The sequence below is a fragment of the Conger conger genome, chromosome 4 (genome assembly GCF_963514075.1).
Source record: "Conger conger chromosome 4, fConCon1.1, whole genome shotgun sequence".
Lineage (NCBI taxonomy): Eukaryota > Metazoa > Chordata > Actinopteri > Anguilliformes > Congridae > Conger > Conger conger.
This window is the reverse complement of record NC_083763.1, coordinates 12,890,259-12,905,436: the sequence shown is the minus strand read 5'-3', so window position 1 is coordinate 12,905,436 and position 15,178 is coordinate 12,890,259. Positions and strand designations below refer to the sequence as shown.

Sequence of the window (15,178 nt, the reverse complement as noted above, 5' to 3'; positions counted from 1 at the left end):
CATACCTTTGCTGGCGGAGCCGGCTGCAGATGGAAGCAATTACGGCGCTGTGAAAACATTTCCCGAAGTGAGGCCCGTGTTTTGACTGGGAGAACAGCGGGTTGCGATCGCGCTTTAATTGAGGTCCGTCGGCACGTCGCAGACGTGAGAGAGAGTCTCGCGTTCGGTCGGCCGGTGACAACCCGTCGTACGGGGGGACCTGCGTTCGGGGGAGAGCCCGTAGCTACGCTAGCGGCCGGAACGGAATTTAACGGTTTCGTTCTGGCCCGCGGCGGCACGGATGGTGCAGTGGGTAGCACTGTCGCCTCACAGCGAGGAGGTCCTGGGTTCGAATCCCCGTCGGCCGGGGCCTCTCTGTGCGGAGTGTTCTCCCCGTGTCTGCGTGGGTTTCCTCCAGGTTTCCTCCCACAGTCCAAAAGACATGCAGGTTACGCTGATTGGAGAGTCTAAATTGCCCATAGGTATGAGTGTGTGAGTGAATGGTGTGTGTGCCCTGCGATGGACTGGCGACCTGTCCAGGGTGTATTCCTGCCTTTCGCCCCAATGTATGCTGGGATAGGCTCCAGCCCCCCTGCGACCCTGTTCAGGATAAGCGGGTTCAGATAATGGATGGGTTCTGGCCCGCCGTTTCGTTTCCAGAGAGAGTAACGTCAGCGGACTCCGAAACGTTTTACGTTCCAACGTGTTACCGGGAGAAAAGAGGCACGAAAGCCTCCCGGAGGAGGGTGATGTTTTTATGTTTCTAATCGACCACAGAGGTCTCCTCGCATGAAAACTCGGGGTCAAACGGCCGTTTTCTCACGCGCTGTTTACGCCGGAGGAGCCGAAAGCGCTCCTCCCGTCGCCTTAGAGAGCGAGGGAGGCACCGCTGGACGCCGGCCCGGCCCGCGTTCCTCGCCGAATTCCTACGCCCCTCTCGGAACGCGCGGAGGGGGAAAACCTAATCCGGATCGGGGAAAGGCGTGAGAAGGTTGGGGCTGCGACCGGCCCTGGAGGGGAGAGGAGCCTTTGAAGATAAGGCACAGGGAGCTGGGATGGCCTATCTCGTTTCGTTAGCAGGGATGGGCAGGAATACGTGTCCGGTTACCAAACACGAAGAAGTTCTCCCCAAATAAATGCAATGGGTAACCTACCTTCAAAATGGCGGAAAAGTGTTTTGGCACGGCAGGTGGCAGAGTGGGGCACAGCAAACTTTTCGGTGGGAACAGCAACTCTATGACTGAGCGCTTTTAACTGATAGAGCATTTAGAGTCCCCGTTGGGCTCATAAATGTGATTTAACACGACACAGCGTTGTGTGTAGAACGAGTTACCCGTGTGAGGTGGAAGTTATGCATGTGTGTGCGTGTTTGACATACACGTATGTGAGTTAGTGCCTGTCCTGGGGTGTAGGAATGTTCTGGGGGGAGGGGGGTGTGCAGAATGTGGAACTCCGGTAGGACACACACACACACAGACGAGATGATGGGAACATGAACTAACGATGTGGCCGGATTCATCATCCGGGATGAATTTGGGAGATTTACGGAAAGTCACAGCAGTCCTGGGGAGCCCTGCTCATCAACTCATCCACCCCCCGCCCACGGTCGCCAAGTAGGGAACACATGGGGACCGTGTTAACGGGACATAAAAGCCCCGAAAGTCGGTCCACATGTGTTGACTTACACTGTGGGCAGAACTCCGACCACTTCCGGTCCTGCGGGAATTTAGTGTACACCGAGGGCGTGGGGGTGGGGTGGTGTTGACTCCACCGTGGAGAAATAACCCCACGCCAATAAAAAACCCACGACACGGAGATTTGCAGAACACAGTGCTGTGTTGTGTTGGGACGAAAACCACCTGTGAGGTCCCCACGCCCCTGTCAGGCCCCCATTGGGCCGAGGCGGCCTGTCCCAACCAGGGGCCAGTCACCGTAACCGCGACAATATCCGAGACAACGCTTCAAAAATGGCTGACACTGTTTCGCGCCGGTTTCTTGGCTCTAATAAACCGTCGACGTAAATCACCTCCCGTGTCATCCACCGGGGAAGATTTGAGGGGCATCTGAGCGTTGGGCTATGTGAGGAATGCCCTCGTAGGCAGAGAGAGAGAGTGGCTCTGAACCGTTTGCCGGTAATGTCGCGGTCAGGACTTCTCATTAACCGGGTCCCATAAATCAGGAATCAGGCAGGGAACAGATTCAATCACCCGGCTGTGTGTCTAACCAGATGGGCTGCGGACCCCGGTCCTGCCTGGCCAGTTTAATCATTTCTTTTTGGCCTCCAGAAATGTGTGAAGCAAGGGAGCAAGGAAAAAAAAACCCCAAGCGCTAATGCAGTCACGTTAACCAAATACCACAGAAGAAAAAAAATGTTTTTTTTCCTCTGGTGGTAATTTATATTGTAGAAGGCACGGTGCTAATGCCTGGAATTTATGCTGCTCGCATGTGAGAAAGATTATGTTTAAACTGAGGGTGTCACATGGTTTTGGGAACCGGCGGACTTAACCCCGAGTGGGTCATTAAACTAATGGCGTTGCCGCCATTTTCTGAGTTTATGCGCTGCGACATGTGCCTGGGGTATTTGTTATTGCTTTCTGTTGCATGTTTCACTTTCCTGCCTAAATCGGGCATATCAATTACTGTAGAGCTGCAGCCACTTGTCTGACCTGAGAGTACGGAAAGAGGGAGAGAGAGAGAAAGAGAGACAGAGAGTGAGAGAGAGAGAGAGAGAGAGAGAGAGCCTTTTCGACTTTTAAACTTCCCTTTATTAATAATGGGAAAAATCCCATTCCCCAATATAAAGGCAAAAGACAGAGAGCAATGGTGCATGACTGGGACCCAGAAGGTTGCTGGTTCAAGGCCTGGTGTAGCCACAATTAGATCCACACAGCTCTTGGGCCCTAAACCCACCAGGTGGGTTATCCTCTGCTAAGTCTAATCGACTGAATAACAAATGATATTATAATTAAATAGAGGGGATGGGGAGAGTGGTATAGAGAAAAGGGAAAGAGAGGAATAGAGACATCCATCCATTATCTTAACCCGCTTATCCTGAACAGGATCGCAGGGGGGCTGGAGCCTATCCCATCATACATTGGGCGAAAGGCAGGAAAACCCTGGACAGGTCGCCAGTCCATCACTCATACCCACGGGCAATTTAGATTCTCCAATCAGCCTAACCTGCATGTCTTTGGACTGTGGGAGGAAACCCATGCGAACACGGGGAGAACATACAAACTCCGCACAGAGAGGCCCCCAGTCAACCGGGATTCGAACCCAGGACCTCCTCGCTGTGAGGCGGCAGTGCTACCCACTGCACCATCTGTGCCGCCCGGAATAGAGACAGCAGAGAGAAAAAAGAGGACAGAGAGAAGAGAGTGCCTATATGCCATGTTTCACATACTGCAGAAATGTATTCCACGTACATACGCATACACACGCACTCACACACACTCACACTCACACACACTCACACACACAGTCCCCACAGTCCAGCTGTCCCATTAGTCAGGTCCGGGGACGCTGATGCTGTGAACACGGGCGTGTGTTAGCGCTGCAGGGGAAAGTTCACATGATGAGAAATACATGCAGCCCTCTTCTTCACAAATTCATACCAGCAGGAGACGGCTAGTGTGTGACACATTGAATAACATGCTCTAGATTCAATTTAAATCTCCTCTCTCTCACTCTCTCTCTCTCTCTGCCTCTCTCACTCATTGCTCTCTGTCACTATCTGGCTCTCTTGCTCGCTCTATCTTATCCTCTCTGCCTCTTACCCTTTCTCTCACCCACTTTCATATCACCAAACACCCCCACCCTTACCCCCCCCCCCCCCCCACCCCACCCCCCAAGACACAGACTCCAGTCTTCCGCTGTATAATAAAACCATTCTCATAACATATTTTACCAGGGGCTCGCAGGCACGCCGGCTGGTTCTGTCCATGTGCGTAAACTGGGCTCGATCACCCCCTGCTACCTCAACCCATCTGCTGTAATCACTGAGCGCAAATGCCATTAGGAGGCCTTTATAACACCGGGCAAGGAGACCGGCGCTAGCCAGAAACACACTCTGCCTCGGCAAATCTCAGTTTCATGTTTCGAGAGCCTTTACAATTTTAGGACGCTCCCTGCACTTACAGGAAGTTCGGTTTATAAGACTGAGCATTTGAGTATTTTGGAATTTTCAGAGACGTGATTAGAATGTTCTGAACTGAACATTCTCACGCTGATGTCACAATCACTACTGGTAACTGAAAACAGTGGAGTTCTAGAACATAGCTGCAGGGTTCTTATTGTATCTGTGGTTATTCTATTATATTTTAAAAAGTGATTTCAGGTGTTTGATGTGTATTATAGCGAGAAAGACATATTAATAGCTTAATGACTCATTATTTTTTCAATGTCAGCTTGAACTCTGTAATTCCTCCTTTTTCGATTTAATTGAGCCTGTGGTTTTGCTAATGAGTAGCCTCAAAGACTTCACTTTTAAAGTACCCTCTTATCAGCTGTAAATGTGTGTGTGTGTGTGTGTGCGTGTGTGTGTGTGTTCTCCTGTGTGTGTATGTGTCTGTGTGTGCGCGTGTGTGCGTGCGTGTACATGCCTGGGTGTGTTTGCGCGTGTGTGTGAGTGAGTGTGTGTGTGCACACGCGCATGTATATGTATATGTGTGTGTGTGTGTGTGTGTGTGTGCGTGTGTGTGTGTGTGTGTTCTCCTGTGTGTGTATGTGTCTGTGTGTGCGCGTGTGTGCGTGCGTGTACATGCCTGGGTGTGTGTGCGCGTGTGTGTGAGTGAGTGTGTGTGTGCGCACGCGCATGTATATGTATATGTGTGTCTGTCTGTGTGTGTGTGTGTGTGTGTGTGTACACGTGCATTTATATGTATATGTGTGTCTGTGTGTGTGTGTGTGTGTGTGTGTGTGAGTGATCACACACGAGCCGAACAGAGCCCAGTGCAGTCAGGCCTCCCATGGGGAGCAAAGTCAGTGATCAAAGGGGGAGCGAGGGAGAGACGGAGAGAGAAAGACGGAGAGGAAGAAAGAGGGAGTGGGGGAGATTGGAGAATAACAAGCAGACCGAAGCTCTCTGAACCACAGGCAATGCAACTGTGGCCTGCACACCCACTCACACAAACACCCACTCACACAAACACACACATTCTGCCACACACACGCACAGATGCCCACATACATTCAGTTTTTACACAAACACACACGTAGCACGCACTCAAGAGGAGACATTTTTGCGTCAATTTGCATCTCTTCTGTTTTTTTCCCCAACGTTGTCATTTTCGACGTGCGTGTGTATGTGTGTATGTGTGTATGTGTGTGTGTGTGTGAGAGAGAGAGAGATAGAGAAAGAGAGAGAGAGGGAGCATTCACAAGTAACTTATTCCTGCCGCAGCTGGTAGATTGTCCTAGTAACAGTCTCGGGCATCAGCAGTAAAGCTTGTGTTCCTCCTCTGTATCCCCCTTCCCTTATCCGTACAGTTTGCATTACTGCATGTTCTCCACCGTGACCCCCCCTGCGTCCGGCTGACTCCGGGGGTGAGGATCGATGCGTTTTACAGCCCAGCAGAAGGCCAATTTGTGAACACGACCGGAGCCGATCCATACCCCGCCAGTCCAGCGCCGCTAATGAAGAGAATCTTAAATAAGAGGACGCTGAGTGCTGGATATTTCATTATCACACCTGCGCCGTGCTCCGGAGCGGGGGAGAGGGAGGAGAGGAAGGAGAGAGATGGAGAGAGATGGAGGGGAGAGAGATGGAGAGGGATGGGGAGAGGAGAGTAAGATGGATGGAGAGAGTTAGAGGGAGGAGAGAGATAGGGAGGGAACAGAATGATGGAGGGAGAGAGATGGAGAGGGATGGGGAGAGGAGAGAAAGATGGATGGAGAGAGTTAGAGGGAGGAGAGAGATGGGGAGGGAACAGAAAGATGGAGGGAGATAGATGGAGAGGGATGGGGAGAGGAGAGAAAGATGGATGGAGAGAGTTAGAGAGAGGAGAGAGATGGGGAGGGAACAGAATGATGGAGGGAGAGAGATGGAGAGGGATGGGGAGAGGAGAGAGATGGATGAAGAGAGGAGAGAGATTGAGAGGAGGCAGAGATGGAGAGAGGAGAGAGAGAATCGAGACATGGAGGGTGGAGAGACAGAAGACTTTTTGTGTCCTTCCTTGGTTCTTGGTTCTCGGGATTTGTTGTCGTTTGTCATTTGTCAATCTGAAGGCTTTTGGAGAACACATTTACTTGTCAAATAAAGCACATTTTGAATTTGGATTTGGTGCAGAGAGAGATGGAGAGAGATGGTGGGACAGGGGCAGGGAATGGGACCTGTCCCAGGAGAGGGAAACGGAGATTAGTGCCGGGCCAGAGAGGTCAGGGACACGGGGGGTGTTTCGGGAGGAAGGGCAAGAGGACAGGAAACAGGAAGAGGTTGAGAGTTGAGAGATTAATTGGCCAATAGAATGAGAGCCTGCGATGGCTGTTGCCGGGAGAACATCGGCGTTCTTGGCTGGGACAGCAGACCGCGGTAACCACGCCGACCCTCAGTGCCGCTGTAATGTAATTGGAGTCGGCGAGTCCAGGAAGTATTCACTGTCATCACTCTGCCAGTCAGAGCTGCTCCCATTATCACTCAGCCAATAGGCAGGGAGGGGCCGAGGGCCTCCCACACACCGCTGCGACAGGAAGTCCCCGGATCGTTACGCTCTCTCTCTGCCTCTGTCTCGCTCTCTATCTCTCTCCCCTATCTCTCTCCAGCTCTCTCTCCCTCTCCCTCTGTCTCTGTCTAGCTCTCTATCTCTGTCTCTCTCCAGCTCTCTCTCCCTCTCTCTAGCTCTCTATCTCTGTCTCTCTCCATTTCTCTTTCACTCTCCCTCTGTCTAGCTCTCTATCTCTGTCTCTCCATTTATCTCTCTCCCCCTATCTCTCTCCAGCTCCCTCGCTCTCCCGCTGTCTTGTTCTCTATCTTCGTCTCTCCCTTTCTCTAATTCTCTCTCCCCATCTCTTCCCTGCTCTCCCTCTCTGTCTCTATCTCTCTCTCTCTCAGTCTCTCAGTTCAATTAAATGTTTTATTGGCATGACCGTATATAAATTGCCAAAGCAATTTGCAATTAAACAATTAATAATGGCATATAAGACATATAATTAATTACAGGCGGTGGAACCTACAGACCACCTTCAAGTTGAATGACAAACACTAATAAGGTGACAGTAATGAGAAAAAAACTAGTAACAATTCAGTTAACACAGATGGCGTCTCACTGGTTGTCCCCCATTTTGTGAAAGGGGCCCCTGCGTTGTCGTTTACACTCCGTCTGCATTGTGATTACAAGCCCACCCCGACAGCAGTAAAAGAAAGCTACGCCGACGGTCTTAACAAGCATTGCAGTCTTATAATAAGACTTAAGATCTTTTTTCTCTCAAGTAGAAACTATTAGCTTGTTTTATGTTGCTGTTTGCTTGACAAGCACATTTTTCTTACCCCATCGGGGAATCTTCAAATGAAACTGCCTTACCTCATTGCCAATGTTTTTGTCTTATTTGGCAAAAAAAGTAAAAGAAATAAGATGTTAAGTCTCAATATACGCTAAGACTAGAATACTTGTCGAGATCGAATTTCTGCAGTGTGCAGGCCAACGGCCGTGCCCTTGCTCACTGGGTCACAGGGCAGCTGATAGCGGTCTCGCTGGGTCACAGGGCAGCTGATCACAGTCTCGCTGGGTCACCAGGGCAGCTGATCACGGTCTTGCTGGGTCACAGGGCAGCTGATCAGGGTCTCACTGGGTCACAGGGCAGCTGATCACGGTCTTGCTGGGTCACAGGAAAGCTGATTACGGTCTTGCTGGGTCACAGGGCAGCTGATCACGGTCTTGCTGGGTCACAGGGCAGCTGATAGCGGTCTTGCTGGGTCACAGGGCAGCTGATAGCGGTCTTGCTGGGTCACAGGGCAGCTGATAGCGGTCTTGCTGGGTCACAGGGCAGCTGATCGCGGTCTCACTGGGTCACAGGGCAGCTGATCGCGGTCTCACTGGGTCACAGGGCAGCTGATCGCGGTCTCACTGGGTCACAGGGCAACTGATAGCGGTCTCACTGGGTTACAGGGCAGCTGATAGCGGTCTTGCTGGGTCACAGGGCAGCTGATAGCGGTCTTGCTGGGTCACCAGGGCAGCTGATAGCGGTCTCACTGGGTCAGGAGGGCAGCTGATCACGGTCTTGCTGGGTCACCAGGGCAGCTGATAGCGGTCTCGCTGGGTCAGGAGGGCAGCTGATCATGGTCTTGCTGGGTCAGGAGGGCAGCCGATCGCGGTCTTGCTGTGGGGAGAGAGCATGCAGAGCTCTCCTGTCGCTAACGCTTCCTGTCGCTAATGCTTCCTGTCGCTAACACTTCCCGTCACTAACGCTTCCTGTCGCTAACGCTTCCCGCCGCTAACGCTTCCTGTAAGTCGCCCAGGCCGCGGAATCCGTCTCACCCGCTGTCACGCCCGTAATATCGACATCGCCACTGCTCGTCAAAACGCATTACATTTGCCTGCAGAGGACAGGCAGTTACTGCTGTCAGCCAGGTTTCATCCGAGCCGCTAAACACGCGAAACGGACTGACGACGTCTCGCCGAAACTCCGGGAATACAGGCAGCTGCGTCCGTCTGTCCATCCATCCATTCTGTTCATTCCCGGCCAGGGTCACTGCATGAAGGCACGTAAAGGCTTCTTGCTGCGGTGCTTCCCTGGAGGTACAGAAAACTGAGAGCAATATAGTGTATAATTCATTCCTCAGAAAAGGTACTCATTTGTACCCAAAGAGAACATTGCTCTACTTTCAGGGCACATTTGGGAAATTTGATCCTTGAAGAACAAACATGTACCTCCACTGTCACTCCTGAGTGTATGGGTGGGGGAAAGGGGTGGAGGGGCTGGAGGCTATCCCAGCATGCACTGGTCGAGAGTCTGGATTAAACCCTGGGCAGCTCCCCAGTGCATGGCAGGGCCCACACACCATTCGCTCACACACTCATTCAGAGCATCCAATTAGCCTGCTGCATGTCTCTGGAACCGGAGTGCCTGGCAGAATCGCTCAGTTGGGTGGGAATTAAATATAGATATTAGATGGGAAAAAAAAATGTCTGTTTATATGAGAGTCTTGTTTTCGATGCTTTCACATCCATCACGGCCGGGGATTGGGAAACATCAAGCTGTGCACCCATTCATTATCCGTCCATTTTGTCCTGAGCCCTCGCCACAATAAATAAACTAAAAAACTGTAGCCGCGCTCCAGCGGCGATGTTTACCCAGCAGTGTCGTGTGCCCGTGTGAAACAGTGGAGCGGAGAAACAGCGGAAGGGAGAAAAATCAAAAGCGTATCTTTCATTTTTCAGTCAGTGAAGGTTTTAACCCTTCAAGTGGTACGAATACAAATATGTTCTCAGCAGAACATTCTGATGGTGATGTCACAATCACTGCTGGTAACAGAAAGCAATGGTGTTCCGGAACACTGACTTAGAATGTTGGAAAGGCATTTCAAAAAACCTTGGAGTGTTCCAAGTGTTGAAATAGTTTTTGGAGAGGGGGAGAAGAATAGGTCGACAGTGGGATTTGCTGTCTTGGAGTTGTTGTGCAATGATGGCAGAACTTGGGCCTCAGCGTTACCAAATTCAGTGAAAATAAATGAGAAGAAATTTAATGAGACGGTTGTGCAACCATGGCGATCAGAAATGTGAGCTGTACTATTGGTCGACCATGGGGGGGGACCATGAGTTGAAGCATTCGTAGTGTTCACCCAATCTGACCCAACAGGGACAATTCAGTTAGTTAGCCTCAGACTGCTGTTCATCTGAAATAGGATTCTCAACGAACGTACCGTCGGCCCATCATAAAACGTGTCAACAATAGAATAAAAAACCCGCTTGAATCCAAACAACAATTCCAATTTAGTCGGAAGCGCCTTCTGGCCTTCCCAGCGGTGCCATCCGTTCAGCCGAGCCGGTTTATAGCGGGAGTCATTCCGGGCTTTGCGTTCCTATGGTAACCGTGTCAGCCGTCTCCCTGGATATGAGAGACAGGGAAGAGGTCACCCGACCTGTTGCTGAGTCAGTCTGTAAAGAATGCGAATGCGTCTGGAGGAAAGGCTTCTCGTGCAGCGATCCTGACAGAGCCGTAATGGGATTCTGATCGTATCTCGCGAACACAGAGGATCTTTGGAGCGGCTGTGCCTATGGGGGAGAAGCAGACAGGAACTCGGAAAAAGGGGGAGAGGAGGTGGGCTCCGCTGGGAGACGCAGCTCATCCCGGGGCATCTTCTTAGTGTGGGGGCGTCTCGTTTCCAAACCTACACCTCAGGCGAAGGCAGTTGGTACCGCCCGCCTTGTGATAAATAAAATGATTAAATTGCATATGGGCGAATCCGTCGTGACTGACGATACAAATTGGAGAGTTTTGTGACAAGCATTATTGTACAGCTGCCATTGTATTTATTATTAAGTTTCAAGGTTTTTGGCTAACTATGGTAGGCCCTTGTTTGACATGGAAATTCTGGAAATTCATCTTTAGCTATGTGCTTCTTTGTGCTGTGGTGGGAGTTTTTTCGCATGACTGGCGTTACAAAAAATGTACATGCAAAAAATCTAGTCAGCTTTGATTCAAAACTACTGGAGGTAGAACTTTGCATCTAACACAATGCAAAGGCTATATCTCAGTAATAAACACATAATGATAACTTAACTGAACATTCTAATGCTGATGTAACAATCACCACTAGTAATTGCTAAAAAAAACTGTACAGTTCTAGAACACTGACTTCGAAAATGTTCCAAAACCTCCTCAAAGATCTCCACTGGACCTTCTGCCAGCAGTATGCTTGTGTAAGGTTCTCTGTGCTCTGAAATTAGTGACAGCAATTTCAGTGATTTCCCTGTGTCCTGAACGTATGGCATTCTTCTAAGCAGTGATGGAATGGATTTAACACACGGAGCCTGGTTTACACGTGCAAAACCCGTCAGCCCACGCAAAACTAATAACACAACCGACGATTGGTGCAGAACAAATACCGTGACCAATCATTGGTCATGTTATTGGTTTCGCCTGTGCACATGCTAAAGCTCTTGAGTAAATTAGGCCCTCGGAGTGTTGCTTTTTAGCGAACTGGTTCTTGGCAGTTGTGCCGGCTTTATCAGACTGCACCATCAATCCTTTAATACCGACATTTAAGCTGGTATCTTTGCTCTGGGAACAATCTCGGCGCTGTAAATTTCGGTCAGCATGAAGAATAGTTTGTTTCACTTGGCCCAGGACCGCTAATTTAGCTCCAGCCAGCGAGGTCTGGCGGTACCCCCCCCCACCCCCCACCCCACGCAATTGTTTCCATTCATCCCAATTAAAAATAATTTGTCCGACAGTAAAATTAACTTTTTCAAGGGTCCCTGCCTCCCAGGAATGCCGGCTCCCTCCGCCAGGTGAGCGAGGGTGGACACCCGGCGCTTAATAACACCCGTCCGTTTCCTCCGGCTGCGGATTCATCCCTCTCTCCCTCCCTCCTCAGCCTCTCGCCTGTCGGGCTCCGCCGCGGCAGCAATTCGAGGAACATTTACCGTGTTTGTTTTGGGCCCCGCCGAAGTATTTCCCCCGTCGGACCTTCTGGTATCGTTTTTTTAGGTTTTTTTCCCGGCGCGCGCGTGTTTGATGTGCGTTCCCGGCAAAGCGTGAGCTCCTCGTTCCCGCAGACGGCGAGTCCCCCGAGCTCCTTCTACAAAGAGCCTCTCCTGACGTTTCCTTAATTGATCTGTCGCCGCGCTTTTCACGCTCCCTCGTTTTTTCGTTCGCCGGTTCTTTTTTAAATAATTCATCCGAGGGGCTTTTTTCCGGGCTACGGGGCGGGCCGCGGCGACACCTCTCGGTTTTTTTCCGCGGAGGGGGAAAGATAAAAGACGGAGGGCGCGGGAAGCGATGCCCCGCTTAACCTCCGGCTGCCGCGGGAGCCTGAGAGAGGAGGGCGGTTTCGCGCCGGGGTCCGTTTAATGGGCCGAAAAGAGCTCCGCGCTCCGAGTTGGGGGTAGGTATCCTCAATCAGGAAGACAGTTATTGCGGGCCATTAAAAATTAGGAGGAAATCGGCGGCCATTTTGGGTAATGAGTGCAATTAACCCTTACACCGAAAGCCGGTCCTTCTTCAGTGCCCCCCCGGGAGCAAATTAGTCCGCTTCTTCCTCTTCGATCGGAGTAAAAATAGGCTCGGAGACGATTTAACAACGCTGAGTGGGCTCTGAGAGACCGTGTGTGGTGTGGCAGGTGTTTCGGGACAGACGGCGTTTAATTAATCTGAAACGCGTATTTGCATTTGTGTAATCTGGGCCCTTTCAGGTAAATTATTCCGTGTCACCTGCAAGGCAAACTTACACCTGCTTCCATTTTGATTGTCGTTTATGTAGTGGGTGCATTTATTTATTTGTAGTGTGTGCCAAGATGCATTTTAGTGCATTTTCCTGTTATCTCTGCAGGTGGACTGACCTTGTATGCTCTCTCTGTCTTTCTCCGTCTGTCTCCTCCCCCGCCTCTCCCCTCTCTCCCCCTCTATCTCTCCCTCCCCTTCCCTCTCTCCCCTCCCTTTCCTCCCCCCTCCCTTTCTCTCCCTCTCTCCATCCGCCCTTCCTCTTTCCCCCCTCTCTCTCCCTTTCTCTCTCTCCCTTCCGTCTATCTGCCCTCCCCCTCTCCCCTCTCTCCCCCCTCTCCCTCCTCTCTCTCCCCCTTTCTCTCCCCTCTCTCTGCCCCTCCTCTCCCCCTCTTTCTCTCCCTCCCTGTCTCCCCTCTTTCTCTCCCTCTCTCCCCCCCTTTCATTCCCTCCTTCACCCCTCTCTCCCCTTCTCTCCCCCCTCCCCCTCTCTTTCTCCCCCCCTCTCCCCTCTTTCTCTCCCCCTCTCTCTCCCCTCTCTCCCTCCTCCCCCTCTCCCCTCTCTCCCCCCTCTCTCTCCCCCCCTTCTCTCCCTCCTCTCTCTCCCCCTCTCTCTCCCCTGTCTTTCTCTCCCCTCTCTCTCCCTCCTCTCTCTCTCCCCCAGGTCTCCTGCAGGAGAGCTTCATTGAGGAGCCTGACGGGTTGGTGTCGGTGAACCTGCTGGTCCTGTCCGCAGTCTCGGCCTTCGCCACCGGGGCGGTGCTGTCGGGCCTGGCGGTGTGCTGGATCATGGGCCACAAGCACCGCTCGCGCTCCCGCTCCGGCGCCGCCCGGGGCTCCCGGGGCAAAGGGGACAAGGAGCAGAGCATGCTGGGACAGGGCGGGAGCGGCTCGGTGGTGAGCGTGAGCCGGGCGGGCGAGGGGGGAGGCGGGGGCCGGGGGGGCCGCGCCCAGGCGGAGACGCTGTTCGACATGCCCAACGGCTGGGCCCGGGGCGAGCTGGACCTGCTGCCCACCCCCGAGCAGACCCCCCTGCAGCAGAAACGGCCCCCGCCGGGCCTGCGCCTGGGGGACACCAGCTGGGACCAGAGCCAGACCTTCCTGAACTCCAACTCCCAGAACACCCCGTCCTCCACCGTCATCTATCTGAGCTCCAAACTCCTGCAGGGGAGGAGGGAGGAGCCCGGCGACCCCGGCCAGCCCGCCGAGCGGCAGCACTACCTCTCATTGGCCGGCCACCACCGAGGGGAGGGGCAGGGAGGAGGGGGGCGGGCCCTGCGGAACTCGGCGGGGGAGTACGCCTACCCCGCCACGCCCCAGGAGTCCCCCGACCGCAGGAGGGCCGTCTCCGCCCCCAACCCCCAGATGGATTTCGGGGAGCCCACCCTGCGCTGGGGGCCCGAGGGATACAACTTCAACAGCAACAACGGGGCCCCGTCCCCCGCCCTCTGTCACTACCCTGCCCTGCGGGGGCCCCACCACCCCGGCCTGGCCCGGCCCGGGCTCCACGGGGCCCCCCGGGGGTTAGGCGACATGGCCGACTACAGCCGCCTCCTCGTGAAGGGCGGGAGCGAGCGGACCTCGACCAGCCAATGAGGAAACACGAAATCGATTTACAAAAAAACACGGGGCTCCTCCTCTCCTCTGAAGTCATAAACCCGGCCCCTTTCCCCTCCATAACCACGCCCTCCCCCCTTGCACACACTCACACACCTGTCTCCCCGGCAACTGGAACGTCCCCGAGACTCCGCCTCCCCTCCTCCCGTTGGTCCGTCCTCTCTCGCTGACGTTCGGCGTGCTTACGTCGCCACGGTAACTGTGACTGTAACTAAGAGACCTGTGAGTGGTGGAGGAGCTGGGATTGGGTGGAGCAAATACAACTAGAAAATATATTTTATTACAAAAGTACAGAAATACAATATACCTCCCAGATAAATGTATCTATAAAGTCCCATCAAAAAACTGTGGGTTTGTGAGGACACTGTAGGTGGCACAGAGACCCATATCATTTGAGATACTGCCAGACCGTGCAGAGTGAAGACCGTGGACCAGGGGTGCCTGTGTAACCCCGTCTCTCGTTTTGGGGAGTTTCCGCTGATGTTGGAGGGGGGGGGGGGCTGTGAAAGACTGACCTCTGAACCCCCCGCTGCTGCCAACCCGAGAGACCTCTGTCCGCTTCGCGCTCACGCCCGTGCCCGTCAGACGGGTCACATGCGCTCTCTCGGATTTACAAGCAGGCGCAGGTCACGTGCACGCTCCTGAGTTCACGGGGCGGGCTCACGTTGGCCTCGTCTCCCAGCGGACGTGAGAAACGGCGGAGGACGCGGATTCTGACTGAGTGCAGGAGAGCGGGGATGGTGACGGGCGTCCAGGCACCCTGCCTTCATGTGACGATGGAACTACAGTTCACACACACCCACACACACACACACACACACACCCATACATACTCCACACACACGCAGCGAGGTGTCTCCTATATCTCCTCTCCCATCCCCCGCTGAGGACTGGAGAGGAGGGGAGAGGGACAGCAGGGTGGGGGAGGCGGGAGCACCTTCGCTGTCCGTCTTGGCGTTTTGCGGCCGATTGTATTTCGGGAGGGGGGCCGCAGGGCGAGGATCACCCCTCTGGACGCCCAGCTCTGCCCCTGCAGGACGTTTTGACGGTGGGGGGAGGCTACACTTCCCACACCTGGGCTTTGAGCCGGGGGGGGGGGGGCGGGGGGGCGGTGACAGAGCCCCCAGCCGTGCTCTGAGGGGAGGGGGGAACAGCCCGGAAGGCACCAGAAGGAATTGACTCTCTCAGACACAGCCAAGCCACG

The 15,178-nt window shown here is 53.3% G+C and overlaps 1 protein-coding gene across 2 annotated transcripts in view; it reads left to right on the top strand.

Moving 5' to 3' along the window:
- Nucleotides 1–14,948, top strand: part of sema6bb (sema domain, transmembrane domain (TM), and cytoplasmic domain, (semaphorin) 6Bb) — a 121,541-nt gene extending 106,593 nt beyond the window's left edge. For both annotated transcript variants that reach the window (XM_061238723.1, XM_061238724.1), the window contains one exon: nt 13,022–14,948. In XM_061238723.1, coding sequence (XP_061094707.1) covers nt 13,022–13,953 — 932 coding nt within the window. In that variant the 3' untranslated portion in view covers nt 13,954–14,948. The remainder of the gene's footprint in view (nt 1–13,021) is intronic.
- Nucleotides 14,949–15,178: the final 230 nt, after the last annotated feature.